Source organism: Phoca vitulina, unplaced genomic scaffold (assembly GCF_004348235.1).
Source record: "Phoca vitulina isolate PV1807 unplaced genomic scaffold, GSC_HSeal_1.0 scaffold2, whole genome shotgun sequence".
NCBI classification, from domain to species: domain Eukaryota; kingdom Metazoa; phylum Chordata; class Mammalia; order Carnivora; family Phocidae; genus Phoca; species Phoca vitulina.
The window spans coordinates 92,856,488-92,883,543 of NW_022589705.1; the positions used below are offsets into that span (position 1 = coordinate 92,856,488).

At 48.6% G+C, this 27,056-nt stretch overlaps 1 protein-coding gene across 2 annotated transcripts in view; it reads left to right on the forward strand.

Annotated features, from left to right (window-relative positions):
* Positions 1-27,056, forward strand: part of MTOR (mechanistic target of rapamycin kinase) — a 121,141-nt gene that overhangs the window by 66,548 nt on the left and 27,537 nt on the right. For both annotated transcript variants that reach the window (XM_032393713.1, XM_032393710.1), the window contains exons 29-34: positions 11,115-11,190; positions 14,327-14,466; positions 20,870-20,970; positions 22,780-22,895; positions 24,098-24,175; positions 24,384-24,491. In XM_032393713.1, coding sequence (XP_032249604.1) covers positions 11,115-11,190; positions 14,327-14,466; positions 20,870-20,970; positions 22,780-22,895; positions 24,098-24,175; positions 24,384-24,491 — 619 coding nt within the window. The remainder of the gene's footprint in view (positions 1-11,114; positions 11,191-14,326; positions 14,467-20,869; positions 20,971-22,779; positions 22,896-24,097; positions 24,176-24,383; positions 24,492-27,056) is intronic.

Genomic DNA, 27,056 nt, shown 5'->3' on the forward strand with positions numbered 1-27,056 from the left:
AATCAAATGTCCAGAAACACCCACACATATGTAGACACTTGATTTATGACAAGGGGGCACCACAGAACAGGGAGGAAAGGATAGTCTTTTCAGTAAGTTCTTCCAGGTCAGCTAGGTAGCCTTACGGGGGAAAAGAGGGCTCTTGACCCTTACCTCACACCATACACAAAACTTCAAGTTCAGAGGAGGTTTGAGTTCTACATGTGAAAGGTAAAAACTGAAGCTTCCAGAAGGTAACATAGGATATTATCTTTGGCATCTTGGGATAAGCAAAGATCTCTTAAGCAAGATACAAAGAACACTAACCATCCAAGAAAGCATTATCAAATGCAAAAAAAGGAGTAATCTCTGTTCATTAGAAGACACTATGAAGAGAGTAAAAAGGCAGGGAGAGATCTCCGGTACATACCTCTGTGTACACTGTCTCCAGAGGATGTGTAGAACTCTTACCCAACAATTTTTTAAAAGCTAGCCAAGTTAAAGATCAGCAAGAGATGTCAATAGGCACTTACTTCACAAAAGAGGATCTCCACAAGGCCAGTGAACGCATGAAGGGCTGCTCAAGCTCATTAGTCATGATGGCAATTCAAATTAAAACTATCACATGCCACCACTTAACCCCAACTAAAATGGCTACAGTGGAAAACACTGACAGTAGCCAAGTGGGGATTTTCATATACTTCCCACGGAAATGTAAATTGGGAAAACCAGTTTGGAGAGCAATCTGTCAGTGTCCTTGAAAGCTGAACAAACCCCGTACAGTTCTACTCTAGGTATAGTCCCAACAGAAATGCGAACACACTTGCACCAAAGACATGTACAAGAACGTTTGTAGGAACACCACACTCATACTAGCCAAGAGCCAACAAGCACCTAAATGCCCTTCAGCGGCCAGGTGGATAAGTTGTGGTATATTCATAGAGTGCAGTAGTCTTCAGCAGTAAAAGGGCAAACTCCCATAGCATGCAACAACATAGATGTATCTCCCAACATCATGTTGAGTGTTTAGGTGATGTTCAAAAGCTGGCAAAACCAACCAATTGTGTCAGAAGTCAGATAGTTGTTGCCTCTGGAGATGAGCAGGGAGCCGTGGTCAGGAGAAGCCTCTGTTGTGTGTTGTGTTCTCTTTCTTGGTCTGGGAGGCAGCTACCAGGGTATCTTCACTTTGTGATGATTTATCAAGCTGTACCCTATGTATACTTGTGTATATATGTGTGTTATACTTAACTAGGAAGTTGATTCAAAAATACGTAGGGCTCATGAAACAGTAGTGGCAGACACATAGTCAGTGTCTAGTGAATAGTAAGTATTATTATTTAGGGGGGACTGGATGGCGCAGTCGGTTACACATCTGATTCTCGGTTTTGGTTTAGGTCATGATCTCAGGGTTGTGAGATCAAGGCCCACATCTGGCTCCATGCCGAGTGCGGAGTCTGAGATTCTCTCTCCCTCTCCCTTTGCCCCTCCTGCTTGTTCTCTCTCTCTTTCTCAAATAATAAATCTTTTTTAAAAAAGGTATTATTATTTAGGTATATAATTATCACCTCACCAGAAAAGCCCTCCCTGCCCTCCCAAATCTAAACTAAGCCGCCAACGTTAGTCTCCATCTAAGCGCTCTGTTTTCTTCATGGTATTTACCTTCACAGCACTTATCTTGGGGTTTGTTTTTTTGTTTTGCATATCTGCTTAACTGACCTGTAAGCTCTGTGAAAGCAAAGACCTTATCTGTTGTGTTTATCATTGTAGTTCTAACATCTAGCTCTTAGCACAAAGCCTGAGACCAAAAAGGTCCTTCATTGGAACTTGTCAAGTGAAAGAATGAATTCCCAACAGAAGGTTCTCTTTGCCTACATAAACATCTGTCATGGAGACTTAGAGTCTCTCTCCATGGACATTGGCAGTACTTTGTCATGGTGAGGCCTTCATCATTGGCCAGCACATTCTGTCCTGCTCCGAGTCCATTTTTCTTCTGTAGGTCTTAGTTACAGAATCAAAGGCAGTGAAAACTGGAAGCATTGAGATCACTTGGTTCAACCTTGTATTTTAATCAATAACTGGAGGCAGCGTCCTTACTGTATAATCACTCTGTCTCCCTGGAAACCATTGATTTGTGTCTCACCCCTCTTTCTTTACATTTGAAGATGACCAGCAGGAGGACCACAGAGCGTTTGGGGCAGGGTTTTGTCCTGCTCTAGCTTCTTGCAGAGGCCTGTGTAACCGGCAGATCTAATTACTTCAACCTGCATCAGCCTGTTAGTGAACCATCATCGTGGCCGGGGGGGGCCACGTGCAGCAGCATGTGTTGAAGACAGAACAAAGTAACATGTCCCCATAAAAACAGCTGCATCTCTGGGCAGCTCTATTCCCCATAATTTCTCCAGGAACCTGACACATCTTGCTGTCCCCGAAAGAGGATGAAATGCCCATTACGTGGCAATAGCAGAAAGTCACTGTTGCTGGAGACAAGACCCTGTCCGAGGTACAGGATAAGACCACACGTTGGTATCCAGCTGCCCTGGGACTGCAGAGCTTCCCTCAGGCCGGACCTCTGCCTCCCTGACGTAGGCCGCACTAACGGGGAGAGGGGACCGTAGGTCTTTGAGAACGTTAGAGAAATTGAGCCGGTTGCACCAGAGCAACCAGTTAGCGGCACGCGGGCCTGGGCTTTGCAGTCTGCGGGCAAGGGGCTAGAGCGTGTATAAAACCCACTCTGTCATGATTCTAAACACGTGTTCCCAAACTGTCACCACTGTGTTGCTTGGAAGTATGAGTTTTGCTTTTCCCGTTGTGTCCTGGCTTCCAGAAAAGGTACACAGTCTTGTTCTTTTCCCTACCTCTGCTGGAAGCAAAAGCACTCTGGCCAGAGGGGTGAGGATTTACTCAAAGCTCCTCACTTCTCGACAAAAACACATTCCAAGCCTCTGGGCTCATGCTGACTTCAGAAGTGCAGTGTGCCTCTAGGAATCTGTCCCCCCCGGGGGGCAGCTCCATGCAGCAAGAGGGTGCATGGACCAGGGAAGCCCCTGTGCGGCCAGAGCGTGAGCACAGACCGGATCTCCCAAGCCCCGTCTTTTTCTGTAACGCCCTCTTACATCCGGCCAGACTCAAGAGGTCAGGTCTCTCGCCAGTCACCGGCAGAGCATACATTTATTTCTGGCTCTTCTGAAGACTTCCTACAGCTTCACTGTACAACAGCTTGTCTTTATAGAGCACCTTTGAAACCCCAAGGAAAGGTGCTTTTCAGCGCAGAAAGCTGGCCATCAGCGAGGAGCGGGACAAAGGGAGGAGTCCTGGGGTTTCTCGTAAAGCTGACCAAAAGGACAGAGGGTCTTTCATTGCAGCCCAAGACCAAAGGGGGAAGCTTGCGGTAGTTCAGTAGTAAACGTCTGCCCCTCCGCTGTGTCTCCCTCACCCTCCGGGGTGCCTTGAGATTTAATGGGACCTCTCTTAAACGGTGAGTTAGAGGACCTGCTTCTGAGTTCTATGTACCCCTGGGGCTGGGGCGGGCGGGGGTTACTGCTGGCAATTAAACCATGTCCCAGTGCTCCGAAACCTTGAATGATATGCCATATCATGATTCAGAGATGTTAAAGTACACGTCTTACAACTGATGAAATGCGGTAGGTGCTGGGTTCTGCCCCACACCCGCCTCTGACACAGTTTGTCCAGTGTCGGCTAGCTGTGCGGGTGGTGACCCCACTGGTCTCTCCAGATGCTTTTGGTCATCTCATAGGCTATGAATCTTGGTAGCCCAATGATAGCGTGTCCTGATCATCTTCTATCAGCCTGTCCTGACCCAGAAGCAGGCTTATTTTTCCCTTCTCCCTGATTCAAGAATGGGCATCGGCATTTCAACAACGCGACCTCTCTCCCTAGTGGAGCAGAAGGCCATCTCACCTCTGCTTACCCCCTTACGAGGGGAGGGCTCAACGCTGCCGGATCACTAGAAGCCAGCTCGTTTACCTTTCGTGTCCCAGCTTCATGCCCATAAGGGGCGGAGTCAGAGCTCATTGGATATCGGGAAGCCGGGAAATCAGGATGTTAGCCAAAATGTCCACTCTGCTTGGGAGTCAGGGTAGTTGAAAATGAGCTTTGGGTTCACCCGAGCAGCCCAGCCCACTTTTGTTCCCTCCCTGACAGCTCCTCTTTCTACTCGTCTCTCTCAGAGCTCGTCATTGCTCTGAGATGCATCCCAAGAAGCATTAAGGAGAAAAACCTCCAGGCATCACCAGAAAAGGAGCGGTGCTCATTGTTGTAGAATAAAAAGATAATGGCCAATTTGTCAAGAAGTGTTGACAAGAAAGATAAAGTTGGAAGTAATTAACTGGCTGACATGCTGGGAGTGATGTGTCTGCCCATGGCTCCCTAAATCAGCCGGAGCCTTGGAAATGTGACAGCCATTCATCATTTTTACAGCATGCCTCTGACAGGCCCCTGGGTTGGAAACCCGGGCAGCACAAATTGTGTGCCCTGACACTCCGGGGCCACGCGGCCTCACAGTGCCTTACACTGGGTTGTGCTCGGGCACCTGGGCCCCACGTCCAGCCACGGGGGTGCCTGGATGTGATGTGTCAAACGGGACAGCTTGCCGGCTTCTCGCTGAGCGCTGTGTTCATCCTCAGGGGATGGGCGCTCTGCTTCCCAGAGCCGGCCTTGCAGACTTCTACTGGGCAGGTCACGTATCACTCGCGGGAGAGCGCCGAGTGCTCCTGAGCAGCGCACCTAATGCAAGTGCCGCCCGCCACCAGCCTCCGGGAAGGTGCACCCGGGAGACCGATCTACAGGCTTGGGAGCCGTATAGGCAGGATGAAGTCATGGAGGTTAAAAGTAATTACCAGGACTGGATCAAGTGGGAAACATCTCTGTTATGTGAAAAAGCAAAATACAAAATTATATGAATGCTCTGCTCACCACTTATTTATGTAGAATATGCATAGTTGAAAACAGTATTTTTAAAAAGGTGGTTAAATTGCAGTGAAGTTGAAGAAAAAGACAGTCTTGGAAAGATAGGAATTTTTGTCTCCCCTGTCCCTAATCTCTGTCCCTACACAGCTGTTAGCATTCTGTCTTTTTTTATTCTTGAGAATTCCCACTTTCTCACATACAGATTTAGCATGTCCTCTAGGTATTGTGACAGACGTACCATTTAAACTCTCACTGAGGGAAAGGGTGGAGACCAAGCAAGAGCTCTTACGCTCTGCACTGAGACGTCAGGAACCCATTTGATTGTCCAGGGCAAGCCCCCTCTTCTGCGTCAAATCTTTTTTTATCTTGGTGCCTTGTGCCCTGGAGAGCACCAGGGACGCCGAATGTCCCGGCTTTGAAACCTCCTAACGAGGCTGGACTTCCCTTTGTTAATATGTAGGAAAGGATCGAAGTGACTTTTCCTAAGTTCCTGAAGCAGAAAAGGGAAGTTTGACCCTAACAGAGCCAGGGGTGCTATTGTCATCACCTGACTGTGGCTTTCGGTGGATGACTGAGGCCAACCAGCCTGCCTTCACTTTCCTCCTGCGTTTAAATCGTCCCTCGCGGCCCCTCTCCATGTCACACTTCAGATGCTCTCACATTGCCTTCTGTCTTCACGCTCTCCTTTTGCTTTTCATTTACCCTATTCAGAGAGAGGCTGTCACATCCTTGAATTCCCCAGAGTCCCAGGGTAATTGCCTGATAAAGACATCGGGGCCCAGCCGGCTTCAGATCTTCCTGGCTCTGTGCAGGAATCGAGCCGTTCTGTTTTTAATCATGCTTGGGGCACAGAGCTAAGTCTCGGGGCTCGGAGAAGGGACAGGGAATGGTGTCTAAAGCAGTTAACCCTCTATAAGAGAAGCAAGATAGACTGCTCGATGCAGTGGTGAGGACCCAAAGCAGTGTCCAGCTTGGCCTCATCTTGGCTGGTCAGGAGCTCCGCGGTTAGACCCTCCAGGGTCCCTGTCAGCTGTGTTGCATGTGTCACCAGCCTAGCGCTAAGGGAATTCAGAGAATTCTTACTTGACAGGAAACCAAATAAAACACAGACTGTGGTCTGCACTAGAAATAGACAGGAGAAAGAAGGCCCAGAGCCATTTGGGAAGCGAGTGCATAATGTTCTCATAAATTCCTGTTGGGAGCACTAGGAAAGCCTAAGTGGTCCCCCAGATGTGACCGCAGATGCTTCTTATTTGACTGACTTTCCGACAGGCTCAGGCTTTGCTCTTAATAGCCTAAAGGTCACCGAGGCACCGAGGCTAAGAGATGAGGTCGATAACCAGACGAGCCATACAAGAAGGAATTAGTTACCAGCCAAATTACTTTGGATTTGACATCAATCCAGAAGCCTATGGAGCAATGACTTCGAAACCCCTTCAGGAAACAACAGAATTCCTCAGGTCATTTGGATGCCAAGCCAGAAGCCCTCTTACTGCTGTGCTGTGGGTCAGCGTTAAGGCCTCAGCCTCATCCTGCACGTGAGAAGCACTGAGGAAAAGCTTGAAAGGGAGGGTCACAGAGACGTAAGCAGGCCCCCCTCCCCGCCCTAGCTCCTCAGCCATCACTCTTGCTGGGGCCACGAGAGACGCTCCTTCGCATCTGAGTCGCTTACTCACCCTAGCACTTTCCCTGCTTCTGAAGAGGAATTTTCGGGTGGGGGGTGGGGGGGAAAGATTCCGATGTAATCCGTGTGCTAGGGAAGGCGTTGAGGCAGTTCCTTGTCCTTACTCGTTAATTCGGCACGGCTCTAGAAGGCGTTTCCCTCAGTTGCCAGGAGTTTTCCCAGTTTCTGGTTCTCAACTCAGCTTCCCTTAATAAAAATTAAATCTTGGGGTGGGGAAGGGGAGGTGGGGAATGAGCGAAAGTGCTGTAATCGCCTCTTCCCCTCTTGCTGTCCTCCCTCACTGTGTTGGCTCGTGTCTCTTCACGGTCCCTCTAGCACCGGGTTCAGTGGTGGGCGCTGGGATTTATTACACGGAGAGGCCATTTCTGGTTGCTCTGAAGATTCATGTCAGTTCTCAACTGCTGTTCCTGCTGGAGACGGAGCAGAATGCAGACAGACCCACTGCCACGTGAAGACAGCCGTGGGATTCAGCATCCACCAGCTCACAAAGCTCTCTTTTCCTGGGGCCTCAGCGCTCGTCCAGAGATGGGAAATCCGTCAACATGTCATTCCAGCACACTGTGCTCGGGCACGTTGCCGCCTAACCTCCAACTCCCTCAGCTTGTTTGTTGTGAGATCTTTTCACCTGGACTGATGTCAGTGGGGTCTGGTTTGTGTCGTTGAGCCGGGGCTTGGCACGGTTTGCCCTGTTTACACCTGCAGCAGTAATAGGGAGAGACTGAGGGGCACGCAAGGGAGTGTTTAGAGAATGGACTATAGAAAACTCCCAGCTGCCCTGTAAAACAAGAGCTCATCATTAAGGGGGCTTTGAGTGAAGGTGATTTCCTCCCACGAGCCAGTCTTTCCCTTCAGTCTCATAAAACCACATCGGAGTTTTTAAAAGGGGACTATTTCAGAGGACAGCCGCGTGTCACCCAAGTAGGCAGGAGACTGGGCACTTAACTACTGAGTTTCCAACAGACACTTATTTATCCCACACTTTGCAGTCTGGGCTCTGTGAGCCTGGCAGCCTCAAACAGGCTGCCTTGGAAAAGCCCGCTGTGGCCACCTGGCTGGCCATTTGGTTGGGAGGCTCAAGGCATAGCAGCAGCTTCTGAAAGGGAAGGAGAAGTAGGGGATGGGAGCTCAGGGGTCAGAGGGGAGCGTCAGCCACGGCATCCCTGAGGAAGTTAAAATGAAAGCCTGGCAGGGCTGCTTTCTCCTGCACGGCAAATTGTAGGGAGAGAGTTAGCTAATTGATACACGCCGTCCAATCCTTGCTTTCCTTCACTGCATAGCTGTTCACGCGTGCCTACTGATGCGAGGGTAGAAGGCTAAGGCAGAGCTTACATTGCAGAGCTTACAGCACACCCTTAGTTATTACTTAAGATCCTTTTTAATGGTACAGTAGCCTGTGACCTGGACCACAGTTGGTTCATATGTAAAATGGGAATATTAATATTAGAGTCTACTTCATTGAGTTGAGATAATACATATAAGCAGTAAGCCCAGTGCCTGGTACATGCAGTAAGCTCTCAATAAATTTAGGTATCTTTCTGTTGTTATTATAATACATTGCCTCCCACAGTGGAATGCCAGAAGTCATGGAGAAGGAGAAAAAGCAAAGGTCCCAAACAACCAGGAGTTTTGTTGACCTACCTCTAGAACTTCTGCCTGAGCAGCTGCGCCCTCCAGCAGCCTTAGAGCACACGTGGGGGACTCCATGGAAGGCAAGAAGAGAGAAATGGAGCTTGGGGAGAAAATCCTATAGGAAAATAAAGGGGGAACAGGGAGGAAGAAAGAATAAATGGGGATAGCAGCTGGGTAACTTAAAATCCCTACTCTGAACAGTCGACCGTAGGTGTGTACCGTCTCCTTTCCTTCAGGTCCTCGATTCAGAGGCCAGGGATTTCACATTTGAAAGGGACCCTTTCTCCGACTGATCCCACCCCTTTTTCATGGTTATGTTTTAGTCCATTTAGTCGAAGTTGTAATGTTGCAGTGATTGTCCGTACTCTTGGACAGAGCTTATCAGGAGTCTCATGGCACACCTCCAGGTTTCCTGGCAGTTGCTAAAGGCCTGGTCGGTGGTTCCCCCAAGGAACCCAGCCCCTCTCTTTCCTTCTCACTGGGCTCTGCACCCTCCCCTGCCTCCGCCCACATTTAGGTGGGAGGCATCAGGCAGGTGACTTACTTGGACTTTCCCTTAAAGGAGTGGGGGCCATCTGATGAGTTTGGGTTGTTTTTTTGTGTGTTTTTAATTTGCGCACTTAAGTTGGTCTGCCCTTAGAAGAGGGATATCAAAGCTATAGCAATATGAAGGTAAAATTCATATTTTTCCTCTGAGGTTCCTAACCACTACTTCCTGATTTTGGTCAGTTTGTTGTAAAGCTCTCCTTTTTATACATAATGAGTGGGAGAGTGGAGTGGGGAGAGCCTTTTGCTTGTCTCCAGTTTTGTGTTGCTTTGTCCCGAGTGAGGCAAGCTTTGGCAGTGTTTATAATTTATTCTTGAAGATAGCATATGCTCCAGAACACAAGATTGGAAGACATTTATTGGAACTCCTGGATTTTTATGTCTGATTCTTAGAGTTAACTTCTTTTGCTTTAGGCAAGGAACACATTGTCTTCCTCACCAGAGCAGTTAATATTTCTACCACGGCCATCCCAGTAATCCACACTGGAACCAAAAAGAATACATGGACTATATAATTATATATATTTACATGTGTTGTTTATGGTCGCACAGCTTATAGGTAGCAGAGCTGGGCCTCCAAGAGTATAAGCCCAAGCTTTCTGGCCCTGCATCCAAAGCTGCTTCACCTCGTACTCACCAAAGGAGCGTCACAAGACTGCTTCAGATCATACGGGGACTGTCCCCATTCATGGTGGGCTTTGGGGAAATTTGCAGCCCCTTCGGGCCTGAGTCTCCCCAGGAGTGAAACAAGACTGATAATACCTTTCCTGCCCACTCTCTCGGGCATGTGTGAGGTCAAAGGAGTGATAGCTTGGAAAGATTATTTGAAATGTGCTTTGTAAACATGAGGCATTAGATTATTACTTTCACAAATGTTAACTTCTCTGGTTTGACAGATTATGGGCAGTTCCTTCATGGTTTTATTGGAATAAATGTGGTGGAATTTGAATTTTAAAAAACAGTATTTATCCCAGCAATCTCTTGCCATATTACCACATAAACCCAAATCCTGGAATTTCCCAAAACCACTTAAAAATTAATTCTAGTCAAATAGACAGTTTGTACTTAGGGCAGTAAACTGGATCCCTTGCTCGTTAGAACAGTCTAGACTCCCAAGCTGGACTGTCAGTTTGCTCCCCACCTGTGAACAGATAACATCACTGTTGGCCCGTGACTTTCTCAGGCCTACTTCGTCCCTCGTTTCCTTCCTGAACATAATCGTAGGCTTCGTTGCCATTTCCCTTCGTATGTACGTTCCTGTTGGAACAAGGGTCTCAGCCCTGCTTTGTCCAGCGTCCAGGACCTCTCCACAGCCTCTCTGGTTAACCAGCTCCAGGCACAGACCGTCGCTGCTACTGCCCAATTGTCCCGATACGTTACAGTCCCCCAGTCGGTCCCGGTGCCACGTGCTGCCCGATGACAGCAGAGTAGGGCCTTGTCAGTGAAAAACATCATCGCGCCAGATGCCAGGCACGTGGTCCTGGGTGGGGTCCCTTTGCTTCCCGCTGCAGAGGGCGGGGGTGGTCCTTGAAGAGGGTCTAAGGAAGCGTCCGGCTTTGAAGGAAATGGGCTCTGTCAGGGGCGCAGTCGAGATGGTTGCACAGCCACAGTCCCTGGGGTGCTCTGTCAGGAACGGGGGTGACCCAGCCTCAGCGCCACTTCTGTGTCTTATTCCTGAAGGCAACTGATGAGAGGAAGTGAGAGTTAGAAGTGCAGAGGGACCTCGTCTGGTTGTGTTCTACAGCTGGGCCAATTTGGGACCCAGGGATTGTGGTTTTTATTTATTTATGTATTTATTTATTGGTAGATTCTTTTTTTTTTTTAGATTTTATTTATTTATTTGACAGAGAAAGACACAGCAAGAGAGGGAACACAAGCAGGGGGAGTGGGAGAGGGAGAAGCCTACTTCCCGCTGAGCAGGGAGCCCGATGCGGTGCTTGATCCCAGGACCCTGGGACCATGACCTGAGCCGAAGGCAGTCGCTTCCAACTGAGCCACCCAGGGGCCCCGGATTGTAGTTTTTAGAAAACAGACACATGCTGCCTGACAGACAGTATCTGAGAGGAAACCAGTCCGTGCTGGTTGGAGAAAGGGCCCCAGAGTCAGAGAGGCTTCCTGTCTACCAGACGCTGCCCCCTCAAAACCAGGAGTGTGGGATCAAGATGAAATCATCCCTCAGATGAAGTCATTCAGGCTGAGCTTGCTGGGTGGTCATACACAATCAGTGCTGTCTTTCCATCTGCAAAATGTTGTCCCCAACGTGCCGGTGAGCCATCCGCCTGCAAAGACCCCCGCGCCTCCCACCCTCCGACATGTTGAGTGTAACCACCTCTTCCTTTTGTTTTCCCAGCATTAATAATAAGCTACAGCAACCAGAGGCAGCTGCCGGGGTGTTAGAATATGCCATGAAACACTTCGGAGAGCTGGTAAGTGCCTCGTTCCTTTTAGAAAAGCAAGAGGTAGAGACGTGGCTAGGGAGGCACTCGGCCACAACCCTGAGAAAGTCACTCTCCTTTTCTGTTTTTTCCTCAATCGGTGACGTCCGATGCTGACTCTCCTGTATTGAAGGAGACCATGGCCCTATGAACTATATTCAAACCAAATATAGATCGTGAGGACAGAATCTGATTAAAAGGAGTAGCTCGTATATATCAAACTCTTGGTGCATGCCTGGCCCTTTGCTGCGTACTTTCTGTACTCCATCTCATTCAGTCCTCACGACGGCCCCTTGAACAAAGGTCTGATTGCTATCCCATTCTACGGGAAAGGGGCATGTGGTCCCAACAGAGGAACAGCCTTGCCTGAGCATTCAGTGGACGCCCCAGGACTGGAGCCCAGGCAGTCTGGCATCATCTGCATGCCCCCGGCCTGAGTTACTCCGTGTTGTCCGTGACAGCTGGCATCGGCACTGGCCCGCAGTTAACGCTCAGTACATACCTCAGAAGACATCATGGCCGATTCTCCAGGAAACAGCGTACTATAATTTATACGTGCTATGGGAATTGTTCCATTTCATTATTGCTCACATAGCTTCTTCTCTCCTGCCATCTTTGCCTTATCAGTATTAAAATGTTTCCATTACCCTCTGTGGTCCTGAGAGGGTGCATTGACTTAATCAAATCGGCATTGACTTCCTGGAAGGTCAAGATGTTCTGGGTCCATGTATTTGATGAGGAACCTTTCATTAGTCATGTAGGCCACTTACTCGGATTTGCCAGAATCCAGAGCCCAGTGTGTTAGAGTGAAGAAATTCGGGGCTGCTTCACAGGTTTTTGCCTCACACAGGGGCTAGGAAATTGGACTAAAACTTTTCAGGGAGTATTTTGCCGTCTCGGGGACAGATCTGTAACTAGACCAAGACAGCAACTCTCCCGATGACAGAGCAGAAGGGACTACATCTCATCCACCTTTGCCACCATCCTCATTTGTAGAGGGAAGAAAGTCGGCCGAGGGGGCACTTAGCGTAGCCTCCCAGACAAAGACGCCCGCTCCTTCGATGTCCCTAGAGCTTGGGCCGCAGGAAGTGCCCAGAGAAGCAAGGACTCGCAACCATCTGGCATTCAGGTGATCTGCCAGCCGATAGCTTCTACCCAGCGGCTCAGAGGGCCAACCTTCCGTGAAAGTTCCTCCGTCTCCAGGTTCTAAAGGTGGCCCTCTGCTCCAGGATTATTGCCAAACCCAGAGTGGATTTTTTGTTACGTTTAGGTAGCTGCAGCTCATTAAGCTTGACAGCGGTTTGCCTTTTCTTGGCAGAGCGTGTGCTTTCTCAGCACAGTTTGTATAATAGCAAGCTCATTAGAATCTTGGGTGATTCATTGCTTAAACCTTATAGTTTCTGCAATCTATTGCAATTCAGAATATCCTGCCCCCCGCCTGACCTGCTCCATGTGCCGCTCCCTCTGCTTTCTCCTCGTTTGTGCCGAGCCTGTGCCATCCGCCAATCATGAGCCCCTTTCTCTTGCCCACCCAGGGTAGAAACCCAAAATGGGAAAAGACTGGTGTTCCTTTTCAATTTAAGCATTTTTCGTGGGACACTGTCTTCACAGTGACTCTTTTAAAAGGCAGTGACTCGGGCGCCTGGGTGGCTCAGTTGGTTAAGCGACTGCCTTCAGCTCAGGTCATGATCCTGGAGTCCCTGGATCGAGTCCCACATCGGGCTCCCTGCTCGGCAGGGAGTCTGCTTCTCCCTCTGACCCTCCCCCCTCTCATGTGCTCTCTCTCATTCTCTCTCTCTCAAATAAATAAATAAAATCTTTAAAAAAAAAAAATAAAAAAAAAAAATAAAAGGCAGTGACTCTTCTACCTTTTCTCTTTAATATTCTTCTCAACAGGCTTGGAAGATGAAGTTTAGGTAGTTTGGCCTTCCACAGAGCCAGATACGCCTGTGTTGGTGAACCCTACCATTCACTGACACTGGGGAAGGAGCCGCTGGGTGGCAGAGGGGATTGGCTGTGCCAAAAACAGACGAGGGGGCTTCGGCACGAGTTCACAACCGAAAATAGAAGTGACCTCCTTACAGAGGTTCAGGAAGAAAAGGTCCTTTCAGAGAGCTTAGCGGAGTAGCTGTCAGCGTGTATACTACTCAAATATCAGTTTTATTTAGAAAGGAGCGGAGGGTAATGGGGGAAACTCACGTGGGCCCTGCATTATATCATGCAGATTCCACTGCGGAATCATCGTGCTGTTAGAGAAATCCCTGGAGAGCCACTACCCTGGCCTGGTAGAGAAATAGCCACTTACTAAGCTGGTGATGGAGAAGCCCAGAAGACAGACGGAGGTGGGGGGTCGGTGGGGGGCAGGCAGAGGCATAAAACAGTCCGTCCCCTGACCACTTAGAGAGCCGGAGTCTGCAGCTTTGAGACTGCAGCCCCTCTTCCTCACGTGGCCAGCACTGCATTTCAGCGTGGCACACCATCTGCCCGGGGAATGGAAACCAGCCTTTGGCCCCTGACACTGGTAAAGCTGCCAGGTGTTGAGCAGGAGGGAACATTGGATGGAAGGAGGAAAGGTTTTCCCAAGAATTTTAAGTGGTAGTGTTATATTGTATTTTAAATCATTATTTCCTGAAAGTTTAAAAACGCAGAGAATCAAGAGCTTTTCAAAAGCGAGTTATTTTCCTCCAGCAACTATACATATATGCCTGGTCTTTCCGGCCCCATCAGGAAAGCAGCTGCCATCCCGCTCCTGTGGCCCACCGTCCACACCCAGCAGATCCAGGCCTTGGCTCCTTGCAGGAGTTCTGGTCGGGGCTTCCTGCTGTCCCAAACAATTTCCCCTGTCGTTGCATCCCCACATGCTGGAACTGTGGGGACACGGCCTTCCATCTGCTCTCCGATTATCATTCCAGGATCGTTCTGTCCACATGCCAAGTCCCCCGGCATTTGCACCACCACCAAACATACCTCCAGATATTCTGAAGTTCTTTTCAACCAAAGCCAAGCCACACGGGGATAGGTGAAGCATCTAGCGCCTTAGGAAAGGCAATGTGTGGATTACAAAATGCACCCCCATGTTCTCCATGCCCACAGCCCACAGCAGTCCTCTTTCTTTTCCACTTGGCAGGAGATCCAGGCTACCTGGTATGAGAAACTGCACGAGTGGGAGGATGCGCTCGTGGCCTACGATAAGAAGATGGACACCAACAAGGATGACCCGGAGCTGATGCTGGGCCGCATGCGCTGCCTCGAGGCCCTGGGGGAATGGTGAGCCGCGGCGGCCCGGCAGCCGAGTGGCTGCCAAAGACGTCCTTGCTGGAGTTTTAGGGGGTTTGAAGGGATTCCCCCATGCAGAGTTCTTACCTAAGACACTCATTTTTGTTTCACGGTATTTTCCTAATAATCATCTACCACTTTGGGGTTTTGGGGTGTTTTTTTTTTTTCAGACTTAGACTTTGTAATGCTCTAGGACAGGACAGGCTCAGGTGAGCCCCTGGGATCAACACCTGCTCCTTCTGTCTGCCTCTTGACCAACAACTAGGAGGACCTCAGGTTCTTACTCTGTAGCCTCAGTGTTCTCTTTTCTTTATTAGCTCTTGCTAATGATTTTGGAAAAGAAGAACAAATCACTGCCCTCTCCAGATGCTTCATCTTTACGGAATGCCTACTACAAAACCAGCACTCTACAAGGCTCCAGAGATTAAAAAGACAAGAAAAAGCCTTCCTCCATCGTGAGGCTCATGAGACAAGCACATTGCAGACAGTTATTCAGGCTAGAGAGTACAGTGACAATGGTCTGAGCAGACAACTTTGAAAGGCCACCAGAGGGAGCGGGATGGCCTTGCCATTCTCCCTGGAGGAAGGACTAAGGCTGGGGGACAGCTGAAGGAGATGGGGATGGGGTCCCCCAGGTAGAAGCAACAGTAATGCTTAGCTGAGAACACTTGCCGAGGTCTTGGTCTGGGGAGTTTTGCGGGGGCATTGAAGGAAAAATGGCCCCTATTGTGTTTGCCAGCATCTAGTGCAGTTTTTAAAATAGTTGAAACGAAGTGCCATAGTACCGTGGTGAAATATTTTACAGTTTCAAATAGTTAACATGCCATACCGCCTGCCCATGAGTAGATTATCCAGACTTTCTCTGAGACATGAGACCAAAGGTCCCCCTGTTTATCCATTCAGACAGTAATTACTGAGCACTTATTCATGGCCAGTACCTGCACCAGGCCCCAAGGACACAGCAGGGAACAAGACGCACACCACCTCTGCCTTCCCAGAGCTTATAGGCCAGACAGCTGGGCTGCTGTGATACAGAGTGAATACAGTCAAAAAGAGGAAGCACAGGGAGCTGTGGAAAATAGGAAGGGGCCCTAATCCAGGTTTAGAAGGCTTCCAGGAGGAAGTGATACCTAACTTGAATGGGTGCAGTGAGAAGGAGTGAGCACAGTGTGTTTAGCGTTTGGAAAGCTCAGTGTGGCTTGGAGGGTCAGGTGTGATGTGGAAAGGTAGAAGGTGAGGCAGGAGAGGTAGCTAGGGCCCAGATGGTGTGGGGCTTATACTCCGAAGTGAGGAGTTGGGGCTACTGACAGGCCACCCAAGGACTTGGAGGGCCGTGGTTGGCAGGTTTGCATTATACACAAAACCCTTTCGGGAGCAAAGTCAGAGAGTGGATTAAAGGGAGACCAGAGAAGGGATGGCATGACCACTTGAGAGGCCGCCCAAGGGGAGAGGGTGGTGGAGAGGGACGGGGTGGAGAGAAGGGGCTGGATCCCAAGCTGTTTAGGAGGTGGTGCTGACAGGATTTAGAGGCTGATTAGAGGTGGAAGTGAGAGCGGAAGGAATTACAGTTTTAGTTTTCAGAATAAAGCAAGGCTGGAACCATCAACCTAAAGCCTAAGGTTCCCCTGAAAGCAGGCCTCTGAGGAGCCATCTGGGGGAGGCAGAATTCCACAGGCCTGCGCCCTCCCATTGGGATCTGCGTTCGGGACCTTTTTGAAAGATTTTATTTATTTATTTGGCAGAGAGAGACACAGTGAGAGAAGGAACACAAGCAGGGGGAGTGGGAGAGGGAGAAGCAGGCTCCCCGCCGAGCAGGGAGCCTGATGCGGGGCTTGATCCTAGGACCCTGGGGTCATGACCTGAGCCAAAGGCAGACGCTTAACGACTGAGCCACCCAGGCGCCCCTTAATCTACATTCTTGTATTCATTTTTTATTTTTAAAGCATTATTTTTTAGAAAAGGTAATGTGCACATGGCACAAAATTCACTAGTACAAAACAGTGTCAGAACTATGCAAACCAAGTCTTCTCCTTGTCCCCCAACCCCCCAGCCACTGAGACTGGGTCTCCATGTAGACTTCGCACGATGGTCTGTGCACCCGTATACATTATGATGGTGAACTCTGTACACCATTTGCACCGTATTTTCTCACTGAGCATGTGCAGGCCACCCTTCACATCACTGCCTACAGGGGCTGCCTCCCTTTCTGAAGGGCCGCATAATGTTCCATTGGATTAGCCAACCTCAGGCTACCTAAATAGGCAACTTTAGATTTGTTCTGAAATTCTATACCTTGGACAGTTATTATTGGGGGGGGAAAAATCAAAGGAAGTCTTCTAAAGAGAACGTTCTCCCACTACACATTTTTTCTGTACCTAATTATAGATATTCTTTGGTAAATGATTGCTGTTTTTATTTCTTAATATAAAGTTGTTACTGTATTCCTAAGATAGAAGATGTAATTGTACTGCATGAAAATTTAATGTCAACGATTTTAGCTTTAGGCATTGGATCACATATATACAAATAATAGTCTAAAATTACTTGAAATTGGCTTGTCTGGCTTAACCATTATTAGGGAGATTCAAGTACCATTGTTTATTTCTGTAATTAGCATTCCATACTCCTTCACCTCCATGAGGAAGGATATCCTATCAAATCTACCTCATTAGTTTGTACAACTAAGGTTTTTGAGTCTTGTTTTTGTTTTTTGACGTCCAACAGGTATCTAAAACTGTACTGTAGCCACTAGCCAAGTGTAGCTATTTAGAATTAAGTAAAATTAATAATTCAAGTCACACTAGCCACATTTCAAGTCCTCAGTAGCCACATGTGGCTAGTGACTACCACTTTGGATAGTGCAGATACAGAACATTTTCATCACTCTCAAAACTTCTCTTGGACAGTGCTAATCTAAAGCAAAAGAGTAGTGGGTTAAGAATTAGCCACATTATTTCAAAAACAATTATTTTTCATTTTCAGATCGGTTATCATGCAACCATGTTATTAAGAGAAAGATAAAAAAAACAAGGTGTAAACATTCTTAAAATACAACTCTAATCAATTCCTAAAATGTTTTAGTGTCTCCCTTGTGGCCCTTGGGTTTACATGTAAATGTTACAGCCTACATCCAAGCCTTTGGTATTGTGACTCCAGCCGATTTCTCAGTGAACTTTACCTCATAATCTGAACTCGGGCCAAACTTCACTCTTGTCCAAACCCCACAGAATTTGTCTGCGTTTGTTCATTCGCTTTCCTGAAGTGCCCACCTCCTCCTCTGCTCCTTTTTCCACTTTTGGACACTCTCCCCACCTTTCAGAGTCCACCTGTACTGTTACTTCCTCCTTGAGGCCTCTCCCAGGCCCTCCCTCACTTCAGGAATTAGAGACAAGCACTTCCTTCCATGGGTTACATAGGGATAGCTTGGTGTATTGAAGAGACTTTTGATGTGACTGTCTAATCCCCTGTGACACTCAGGGGAGTTGACTCTGTGAAGTTGACACAGCCTGTCTGAGGGGTCCCAAGAGCAAGTGATCTGGGTCTCCTGCCGTGGCAGGACTCGGCGCCCTCTGCCTCTGCTCTCTTGGATTCATTCCAGTTTCATAATTACCTACAAAGTGTAAGTGGCTGGTGATGCTGACCAGGGGATTTAGAAATGCAGCAGACTGAAAGAGATTTTAAAAAAGAGATGAAAGAAGCAGAATTCTTTTCCTGATCGTCTGCAGGATTCTTATATGGTTTGTTCGGTCAGTTCTCTTGAGTGTGCAATTTTTTTAAATGGCTTTCACTTTAAGTATATATCTGGAACATGCCTGACTGAGGCCGGTTTTCAGCAGAGGTGGCATCCACAGTGATCAGGGGTTTACCAGTGAGCTGAGAATGTACCCCGTTCCCCAGGAAGCTAACTACAAGAGCTATCCGCCACCCCCCCCAGCCCCATGGCACACACAGCCACACCTGCTGCCATGGTGAATGTAAGTCAGCCCCCTCCCCACACTGCTCCGTAACACAGCCTCTGGGTCCTGGAGAACAGACTGCTCAGGAGCAAGAACACAGGCAGCCAACCACTTAGGTGTTCCACAGGAAAGAATGTTCTCTGAGCTTCTTGCTGCTGTACTAGGTGGGAAAGTCAGAGTCTTGGAGGGCGGCCTTCTACCCAGTGTTCCCTGGTGTGCTGTGAGAGGTCTCAGATAACAGAGCCTTGGGGCGCCTGGGTGGCTCAGTCGGTTAAGTGGCTGCCTTTGGCTCAGGTCATGATCCCGGGGTCCTGGGATCGAGCCCCATGTCGGGCTCCTTCCTCAGCGGGGAGCCTGCTTCTCCCTCTCCCTCTGCCTGCCGCTCCCCCTGCTTGTGCTCTCCCTCTCTCTATCTCTGTGAAATAAATAAATAAAATCTTAAAAAAAAAAGAAAAAGAAAACAGAGCCTAGTGTTTGCCCCACAAATAGTCTCATATTTTTTTATTTATTTGATTTTGTTTTCCCCTTGCCTTTGAGAGTTAGTATATTCTGTGTTCTTATTGGAAACGAGTGCTTATGGGAAAGGAACCCGCCTCTGTGTGTCCTGGCAGCTCTCGCCATAGCCGTGGCCTGAAGGCGGTGCCCGTGTCTCCTGTCAGGGGACCACGTTTCCAGAGTGCTGCTCCTCTCCTGCTCCCTGTTTTGTCGTTTGAGGTCACAGGTTGTGGCGTTTCATACTGAACTCTCTCCCTGCCTCTAGATGAAAAGCAAAGCCAAATCCCCAGACCCATGGCCCAGAACTGGATGGTCCTCACAGAAGACTAGAGGATGCTGAGTTGCCTGTGGCCACCAGCTATCCACATTTGAAATCTAGGGTTGGAAGGACCATTCGGTGATCAGGTAGCTTTCTCCCCTACGTCCGGGAGGGACCCCAGCAAAAATCGGCTACTGAGCCAGTGGTTCTCAAACTGTGGCCCCCGGGCCACGGTAGCAGCATCACCAAGAAATTTGTTAGACATGTACATTCTTAACCCCATTGCAGACCTCCTGAGTCAGAAACTCAAGGGGTGGCACCCAGCAATCCATCTGAAGGAGCCTCCAGGGGATTGTGATGCACGGGCAGTGTGAGAACCGCTGCTCTTAGGTCAGCCCTCCCAGGGCCAGTAGTGGAAGGTTTCTGGGTGTGGATGGCAGGAAGCCAACATCCCACTTCATCCTGCTTCCATCACTGAGCTTCAGTAAGTGCATAGGGCATGAAGGCTGCCCACTTCCTCTTCCTCTTTTTGATCTGAGCTGTGTATTGAACTAGAATGTTGTGTCCCTGGCTCTCTTGATCATGCGCCAGAGAGACGGTGAGGGTAATGACCGCCTTTGACACGATGCTGGATCACGGCCCCCGAGCAGTTGTCCTAGATGTGGTCGCCAGCCCACTTCTCGGTGAGCTCCGCCTAGAGCCCTTCAGCACCGCCCAACTTCGGCATCTTTGTCACGTGCGGTGCAGCTCACGTCCCTCACGGCTTCTGAGCTGGGCCACTTGGAACTTGTACCTTTTCTCTTGACTCCACTGCCAAGACCAAGTTAAAACATCCTTTAAAAAAAAAAAAAAAATTCCTGCAGCATCTCTTTCAGAAAGCAGGGAAGATTAGAGCCTCCTAGCTGAGTCTCAAAGCTCACAGGAAAACAGGCTCCTGTTCACCCACTAGCAAGGTCTCATCTCCTTTCATTCAGAAGGGGAGTATGGGAAGGCAACAGCATCAGCAGTCAACAGGACCTCTTTCTTGAGAGGCCGTCCATGCTGTCTGTGTACTGAAGTCTGGGGAGCACCGTGCAGATCTCAATTTTCCTAGTCCTGACCCACACTCACGGTAGTTTTGCAAAATCTGAGAGTGAGCATCTGGATTTCTGGGGGGTGTGACCACGGTAGAGCCTTCTTCCTTCTGTGCTGGCTGATTTCATTTGAGTCTCATCCCAGACTACAGCCGTTCGTATCACACTTTTAAGAGCCTGTTCTCCCTACAGCTTTGAGCCCAAAATGAATGTGTCCAGATGTGTCTCTTCAGGTTGCTTTCTCTGCAGGCCTGCTTGGGGGACAGAGCCCGCAGTTCCTTGGCATAGGACAGAAGCTATTTAATATTTATGAAGAGGGCCAGATGTTCAGGACATTTCAGATCACATAGAGTTAGACACAGTCTTGGATAAAGTCACTCGCAGACAAGTTGTGAGCCACCAGGCCATAGAAACTACGAATCACCGACCACTTCTCCTGTATCTTAGGACCCAGTCAAAAATGCTTTTTATTTAAAGGTTCCCAGTTCCAGGCAGGCCCCTGTCATCCAGTCTCTGTGTAGCCCCAGCTTAAGCAAAGGAACTAGAGAGGAAGATGAGCAGGTTATGGAGATGATTTCACTTAACCCAACTGTATGGTTCTTCTCCTTCAGGGGGCAGCTCCACCAGCAGTGCTGTGAAAAGTGGACCCTGGTGAATGATGAGACCCAAGCCAAGATGGCCCGCATGGCTGCCGCAGCTGCATGGGGTTTAGGTGAGGCTTCCCTCGCAGGCACCCCGGTCAAGGTAGGGAGAGGGAGGCTGGGGGCTCGCATTCGAAAAGGAAGGTACTGTGGCTCCGGGTAGAGACGTCAGGTCCACAAAAGCGTCCAGAAATCTGTATCCACAGGTACTTCTCCCACCTCTCCCTTCTACCTGATGACCATGAGTAACTTGTTAGACTCAGGTAAAAATGGCCCTTCCTGGGGAAGCCAAGGAAACTGGTGAGCAAGCCTCAAAATCAAGATATTTAGTGAGGTTTGTTTGGTATTGTTTATGTTAAGCAAATTACTGGTTCATTTTTCTCTCATATAAATAAAATCTAGAAGTAGAAATTTCCAACCTGGTGTCCTGGTTCCACTGTCATTAGCCTCTCTCCATATTTTCTGCTTTGCATGAGGCCTCCATTTTTGAGTCTACCTCATAATCCGGTATGGCTGCTGGAGCTCCACCCATCATGTCTGTACCCCTAGCAGAAATAGGACAACTTTCTGTCCCCTTTTATTTCTTAACTGTTATTCTAGAACTTTCCTAAAACAAAAAAGTGAAGAGAATAGTGTAATGAATCCCTATATGCCCTCACCTTCTCCAACAGTTATAAAAATTTTGACAGTTTTGTATTTTCTGTTCTCCTTGCTGCCCAACGCTCACCCTCCTTACTCCGACTCCCTGAGTATTTTAAGGGAGAGATTTCCTTTTAGTCCCCACAGACACGTGTAGATTTCTGACACCAGGCCCCAGCTGGGAGAGGATTACTGTCTATTCCAGAGATGTTCTCAGTAAGAGGGGAAAGAATCCATAGGCTGTCCCAAGTGAAAAGCTTCACCTATGGAGTCCAGAAGAAGGTTACATAACCTTCTACCTCCATTCCATCCCTCTTGAGTCACAGAGCTTATATCCTTGCCATTCATGAGCTCTTGGCTGGATCCAGAACATTTTTCAAAAACAAATTGCTTCCTGAGGAGTCATCGTTTGCCATTTGCTTTTGCCCAGAGGCATAGAGAATGAATGAGCCGATGGTCTGGAGTGAAAGGCAGGAAAATGCCTTGTAAAATCAGCTGCCCTGCAGTTTGCAGCTAATGAGGCTGCTGTCTTTTCTGCAGATGGCCTTGGAAATGTTGGCATGTGATACATGCCCGCCCCATCAGGGGAAGTGAATATCTCTTCTCGGATGCAGCCATTTCCCCCGTCTGCCCTGACACAGAGACTGCCGTGCTAGGACCTAGCCCATCTTTCTGTTACAACAGAGCCTCTTAAAATATTTATCTCCTCCCTCCTGAGGCACAGGTACTGCCAGAGTGAGACGGGCAAACTATTTGTCTAATCCTGCCCCGTGTCTGGGTAATGGCCACTTTCAGTTGTTTAGGGGAAAATGTAATTTCCAACGTACCATTGAACTGTGAGCTGCTTTGCTAGTAGGGAAGAAGGCCATTCCATCTCACCTAGGGAAACCGGAGAGAGTTCTCTGGGTTAATGAGGTGCTACATTAAAGCCTCTTGACTTGTAGGCTTTGCACTCACTCGGTTTCTCCCATCGATCACAGAACTCCCTGGGGCAGCAATGGAGTCCTGTGTTTGGAAGACAGATGTGGCTTTGTTTGTTAAATTGGCTCACTCAACCCTATAGAGTATAGAGAGTCTCCATGGGGTTTTGATACATCAGGCATAAGTTTGTCTTGTTTGAACCCCAAGCTAAATGCAAGTAACAATGACAAGGCCTATTTGAGATGCTGCCCTAGCCCAGCAAGCTGACCCCCCCCAATGCTTTTCTGTGTGTGTGTGTGTATGTGTGTGTGTGTGTGTAGGTCAGTGGGACAGCATGGAGGAGTACACCTGTATGATCCCTCGGGACACCCACGATGGGGCATTTTACAGAGCCGTGCTGGCGCTGCACCAGGACCTCTTCTCCTTGGCGCAACAGGTAAAAACTTACATGGACTCAGACCGTCTAGCAAAGAAAAGATAATAACGTGTGCCCTGTCAGTTCCTAGGCACGCAATGCCTGCACAAAGGGACTAATGTACTTCCGCTCTGGCGTTTGGCCCTGTGAGCTGACGGCAATCTAGGCTTTGGAGCAGAATACTCAGAAGAAGACTGCCAGCACATCGGCCAGGGCCACTTTCTGCTCTGAGAGGAACCAAGGTGTTGGGGAAGTTACCATTTACATTGCTCTGCAATGAACTCCTCGGGTCATCATTGCATGCTTTGATCACTTTGCTAGCATTCCTCGTAGTAGAGAGAAACCATCTTGTCTCAGCCGAGGAGGACGGGGACAGCAGCAGTCCCCCCCTGCAGCAGGGGTCAGTCACGAGCCCCTCCTGGCTGTGCAGCAGTGTCACAGAGGGATGACCTTCCGGGAAGGCTAGCATCAGATTTGAAAAATCCCATGCTGGCCTGCAGAATAAAAGAATGAAGTAATCACATCCTGACAGGCACTGGACTGTCTTGGATGGGGTGCTGGGCTAAGTGACCTGAGCACCTAAGGGATGGGGACACCGTCCTCAGTCTCAAACATTCAAGAAAGAAAAGCTCCATGTGCAGGGTGTTTAGTTGATGAAACGGAAGACTCAAGCCACAGTCCCGCGGCCATCCTCCAAGCTGGGATTTACAGGACCAGAACTGAGGCTCAGAAGCCCCCGTGACATGGGCAGGTTTGGGCGTTCCTCTGCCAGAGTGGAGGCGCTCCCTCATGAGGACAAGATGGCTTAGAAGCCAGTGACGACCACATGGGGCTACTGAGAGTGTGCACAGTTTAGGCTCACAAGTGTGTCCAGCAAGGAGAAGATGAAAGAGAGCAGGTCCACAGGCTGTCCTCTGGAGACACGAGCACAGTGCTTCCGTCTCTAAGCCTGCATGTTCCCTCCCTAGTTCCCCGGGATTCAGGATGGTAAGCTTGCAGTTGCTCTACGTTCTGTCTCTTCTGAGAACTCGGATAACGTTCTTCTTTAGCTTTACAGATCTGGTAAAAGGTTTCTTCCCTTCTTCAGTGAACTTTTTTCTTCACCCTAGAATTTAAGTGAAATGAATAAACTCCAGCTAGCTGACAAGCCTGAAAAAAAACAGCACCGCCCCTGGCCCCCGAGCCCACAGCTCAGTTCTCTGGTTCTCCTGTCTCTCCTCTAGTGCATCGACAAAGCCAGAGACCTGCTGGATGCCGAGTTAACCGCTATGGCAGGAGAGAGCTACAGTCGGGCATATGGGGTGAGTGTGAAATATTCTGCACAGGGTCGTTTCAGAGGCTCACTTCAGTTCTTTTTTCAGCGTGGCCGAGTGAGGACTCCCAGGCTGCTGGGAACATGCCTGTGGATTCTCAGCAGATACCCTGTCGCTAGAAGGAAAGATTGAAATGAATCCTGGCTTTCAGATTGTTCATGCAGTATTAAGTGAGAATGTGATTTGCTTCCATCAGGCCATGGTCTCTTGCCACATGCTCTCCGAGCTGGAGGAGGTTATCCAGTACAAACTTGTCCCTGAGCGACGGGAGATCATCCGCCAGATCTGGTGGGAGAGACTGCAGGTGAGGCTGCTAGAAAGCCCCCGGTAGCCCCCCGACCCCGCTCTCCCTCCCCTGCTCTTGCCCAGCACATGCTCCCTGCCTCCCCACAGAAGCTGGGGTGGCATTCAAGGCAAAGCACTCAGAGGCTGTGCGGCTCAGCCCTTAGCTGTGAGCGAATGACCAGTTCTCCAGCCTCCTCTGACCCTTCTCTAGGAACACAAGAAAATGTCTTTAGTAAGTGACACTTACAGACAGCCTGTTGAGAATCTTAACCTCAGAATCAGTGGTTCTCAGCTTCAGCTGCCCGATAGGATGACCTGCAGGGATTTTTAAAATCTGGATCCCCAGGCCACTTCCCAGACCAAATAAAACAAAATTTCTGGGGATAGACCCAGGATCAATCTCTCTCCAGCCACCCCAGATGCTTCCGGTGTGTGGCCAACACAGAACCACTACTCTAAATCCACTTACTGGCTGCCTGCATCCAGCTTTTTAAATGGGGCTGCCTAATGTTTCAGCCGACCAACCCCTGCTGTTTACTGTTCCTCCGGTCACAGTCATGCACGGTCTCTCTTCAGAATGTTTTCTACTGAAGTTTCCCTCATGGAGAAACTTCTCCAAGTCCTCCATCAGTGTTTTCATTGTACATTCTGATCATTTGAGCATGAGGCGCGGTCAGTTCCAGATCTGGAAGTCAGCAGTCTTAAGTGTTCTTGGAAAGGACAGTTCTCCCATTCCTTGAGTTGGTAGTAGGGCAAGTTCATTTTCAAAGGAGAGAAAGCCTTTACCGCTCCAGAAGCCGCTTGTCCCCCATGCATCATAATTAGCCTCCTTGGTTTTAGACTGTTCCTCTTGGCCCATCCACACCTATTTCCAAATTCTGTCTCCAGGCAAATCAGGGTCTGTGGTTCCAGGCCCCCCTCGGTAGGCTGTGACAAAACCTTTTCACTCCAGGCTGCATTCCTGTCTGGGAAGCTCAGGGCACATTCCACTGGCAAGGAAAGAGCATCGGGCAAAGGAGCATGTTGAATACAGTCGTTTGTGCGCGGCAGTGGGCACATGCGGTTCTTTCATATGTTTTATTAGCAATTATGAAATGCCCAGTGAATGTTTTGATGGAAAATTGTCTATTGGACACCAGAAGAGAATTCCACAAAGCAAGCATTTCCCACCTGATTTGTACACACCCCATTTTTTTTAAGTGCCCATAATGGGGTGAAGAATTTCCAAATCAGAGATCTGATGAGTGTTCTGCCATTCTAACAAGGGAGGCTTTATCCAAATAGAGATCCAGACAGGGGTGGAATAAATGCATCTTGGAGAGGGGAAACCCGTGTTTGATTTTATCACGTCCAAGACACTGTCAGCATCTGAGGCCTTCGTGACTTTCCTACCTTGAGACAAGATGCTTTTTGGCTTAAAGGGGGCCAGGTTATTTTAGCCTCTGGAAGAAACTAGCAGATGGTGAGAAGTTTCCAAAACAGTCACTCAATGTACTTTTTCCTATTTTCATAACTTTCCAAATCAGTGTTGTCACACTTAATGGGATGGAAAGATATGGTCCAAGGCCTGAAAATAAAGCATTAAGTTTGTGGTAGAAATTTGGCTCTTGTGGATGGCTTGCTGTCAAAGCACTCAATGAGCTGCCCTTTTGTGGTCAAGTCATTTAAGTTGAAATCCCCTGCCAGAGTCTCCCATGGGGCAGTTTGAGGGGTCAGCCTTACTTGCCTTGGGTTCTTTATTTAGGCTCACAGTGGATCCTGTCATATTTAAAAGCCTGCGACCATTGTTGCTAGATTCTCAGACTCACCTCCATGGAGGATGGCTCCTTTGGTTCCATTTCTCTTTCAAATGGACAGATTTGCCGATGGAGTGACCAGCCCTGCTCCCCTGGTGGCTTGTCTCTGAGTCTGACTTCTTACAGCGAAGGTGGAAGAGGAGGGGCCACTTACCTTCAGAAGTTTTTGATATAAAATTAGCCTATCCCTTTTGATAACAATGAATTCACTCTTTTTTAATTAAAAGGAATTTATATGTGTGAGTGAATGAGGCACTTTTCCTTCTACATGCAGTTTTTGATCTGAGACCAATGAAAATGAAGCAGAAAGAATCTAGGCAAGTCTTCGTGCAGGTTTAGGCATTAATAACTTCAGGACTGACGATGCCACCGCTTACAAGCAGCAGCATCTGAGAATTTATTTAAACTTCTTTTAGGGGCACCTGGGTGGCTCAGTCATTGAGCGTCTGCCTTCGGCTTGGGTCATGATCCCAGGGTCCTGGGATCGAGCCCCCCATTGGGCTCCCTGCTCCGCAGGAAGCCTGATTCTCTCTCTCCCACTCCCCCTGCTTGTGTTCCCTCTCTCGCTGTGTCTGTCTCTGTCAAATAAATAAATCTTTTTAAAAAATAAATAAATAAAAATAAACTTCTTTTATACTTAATTCATCTTTCAAATTTTGAAGGATACATTTTTTTAAAGACTTTCTTTTTTATTTTTTTATTTTTTTTTTAAAGATTTTATTTATTTATTTGACAGAGAGCACAAGTAGGCAGAGTGGTAGACAGAGGGAGAAGGAGAAGCAGGCTCC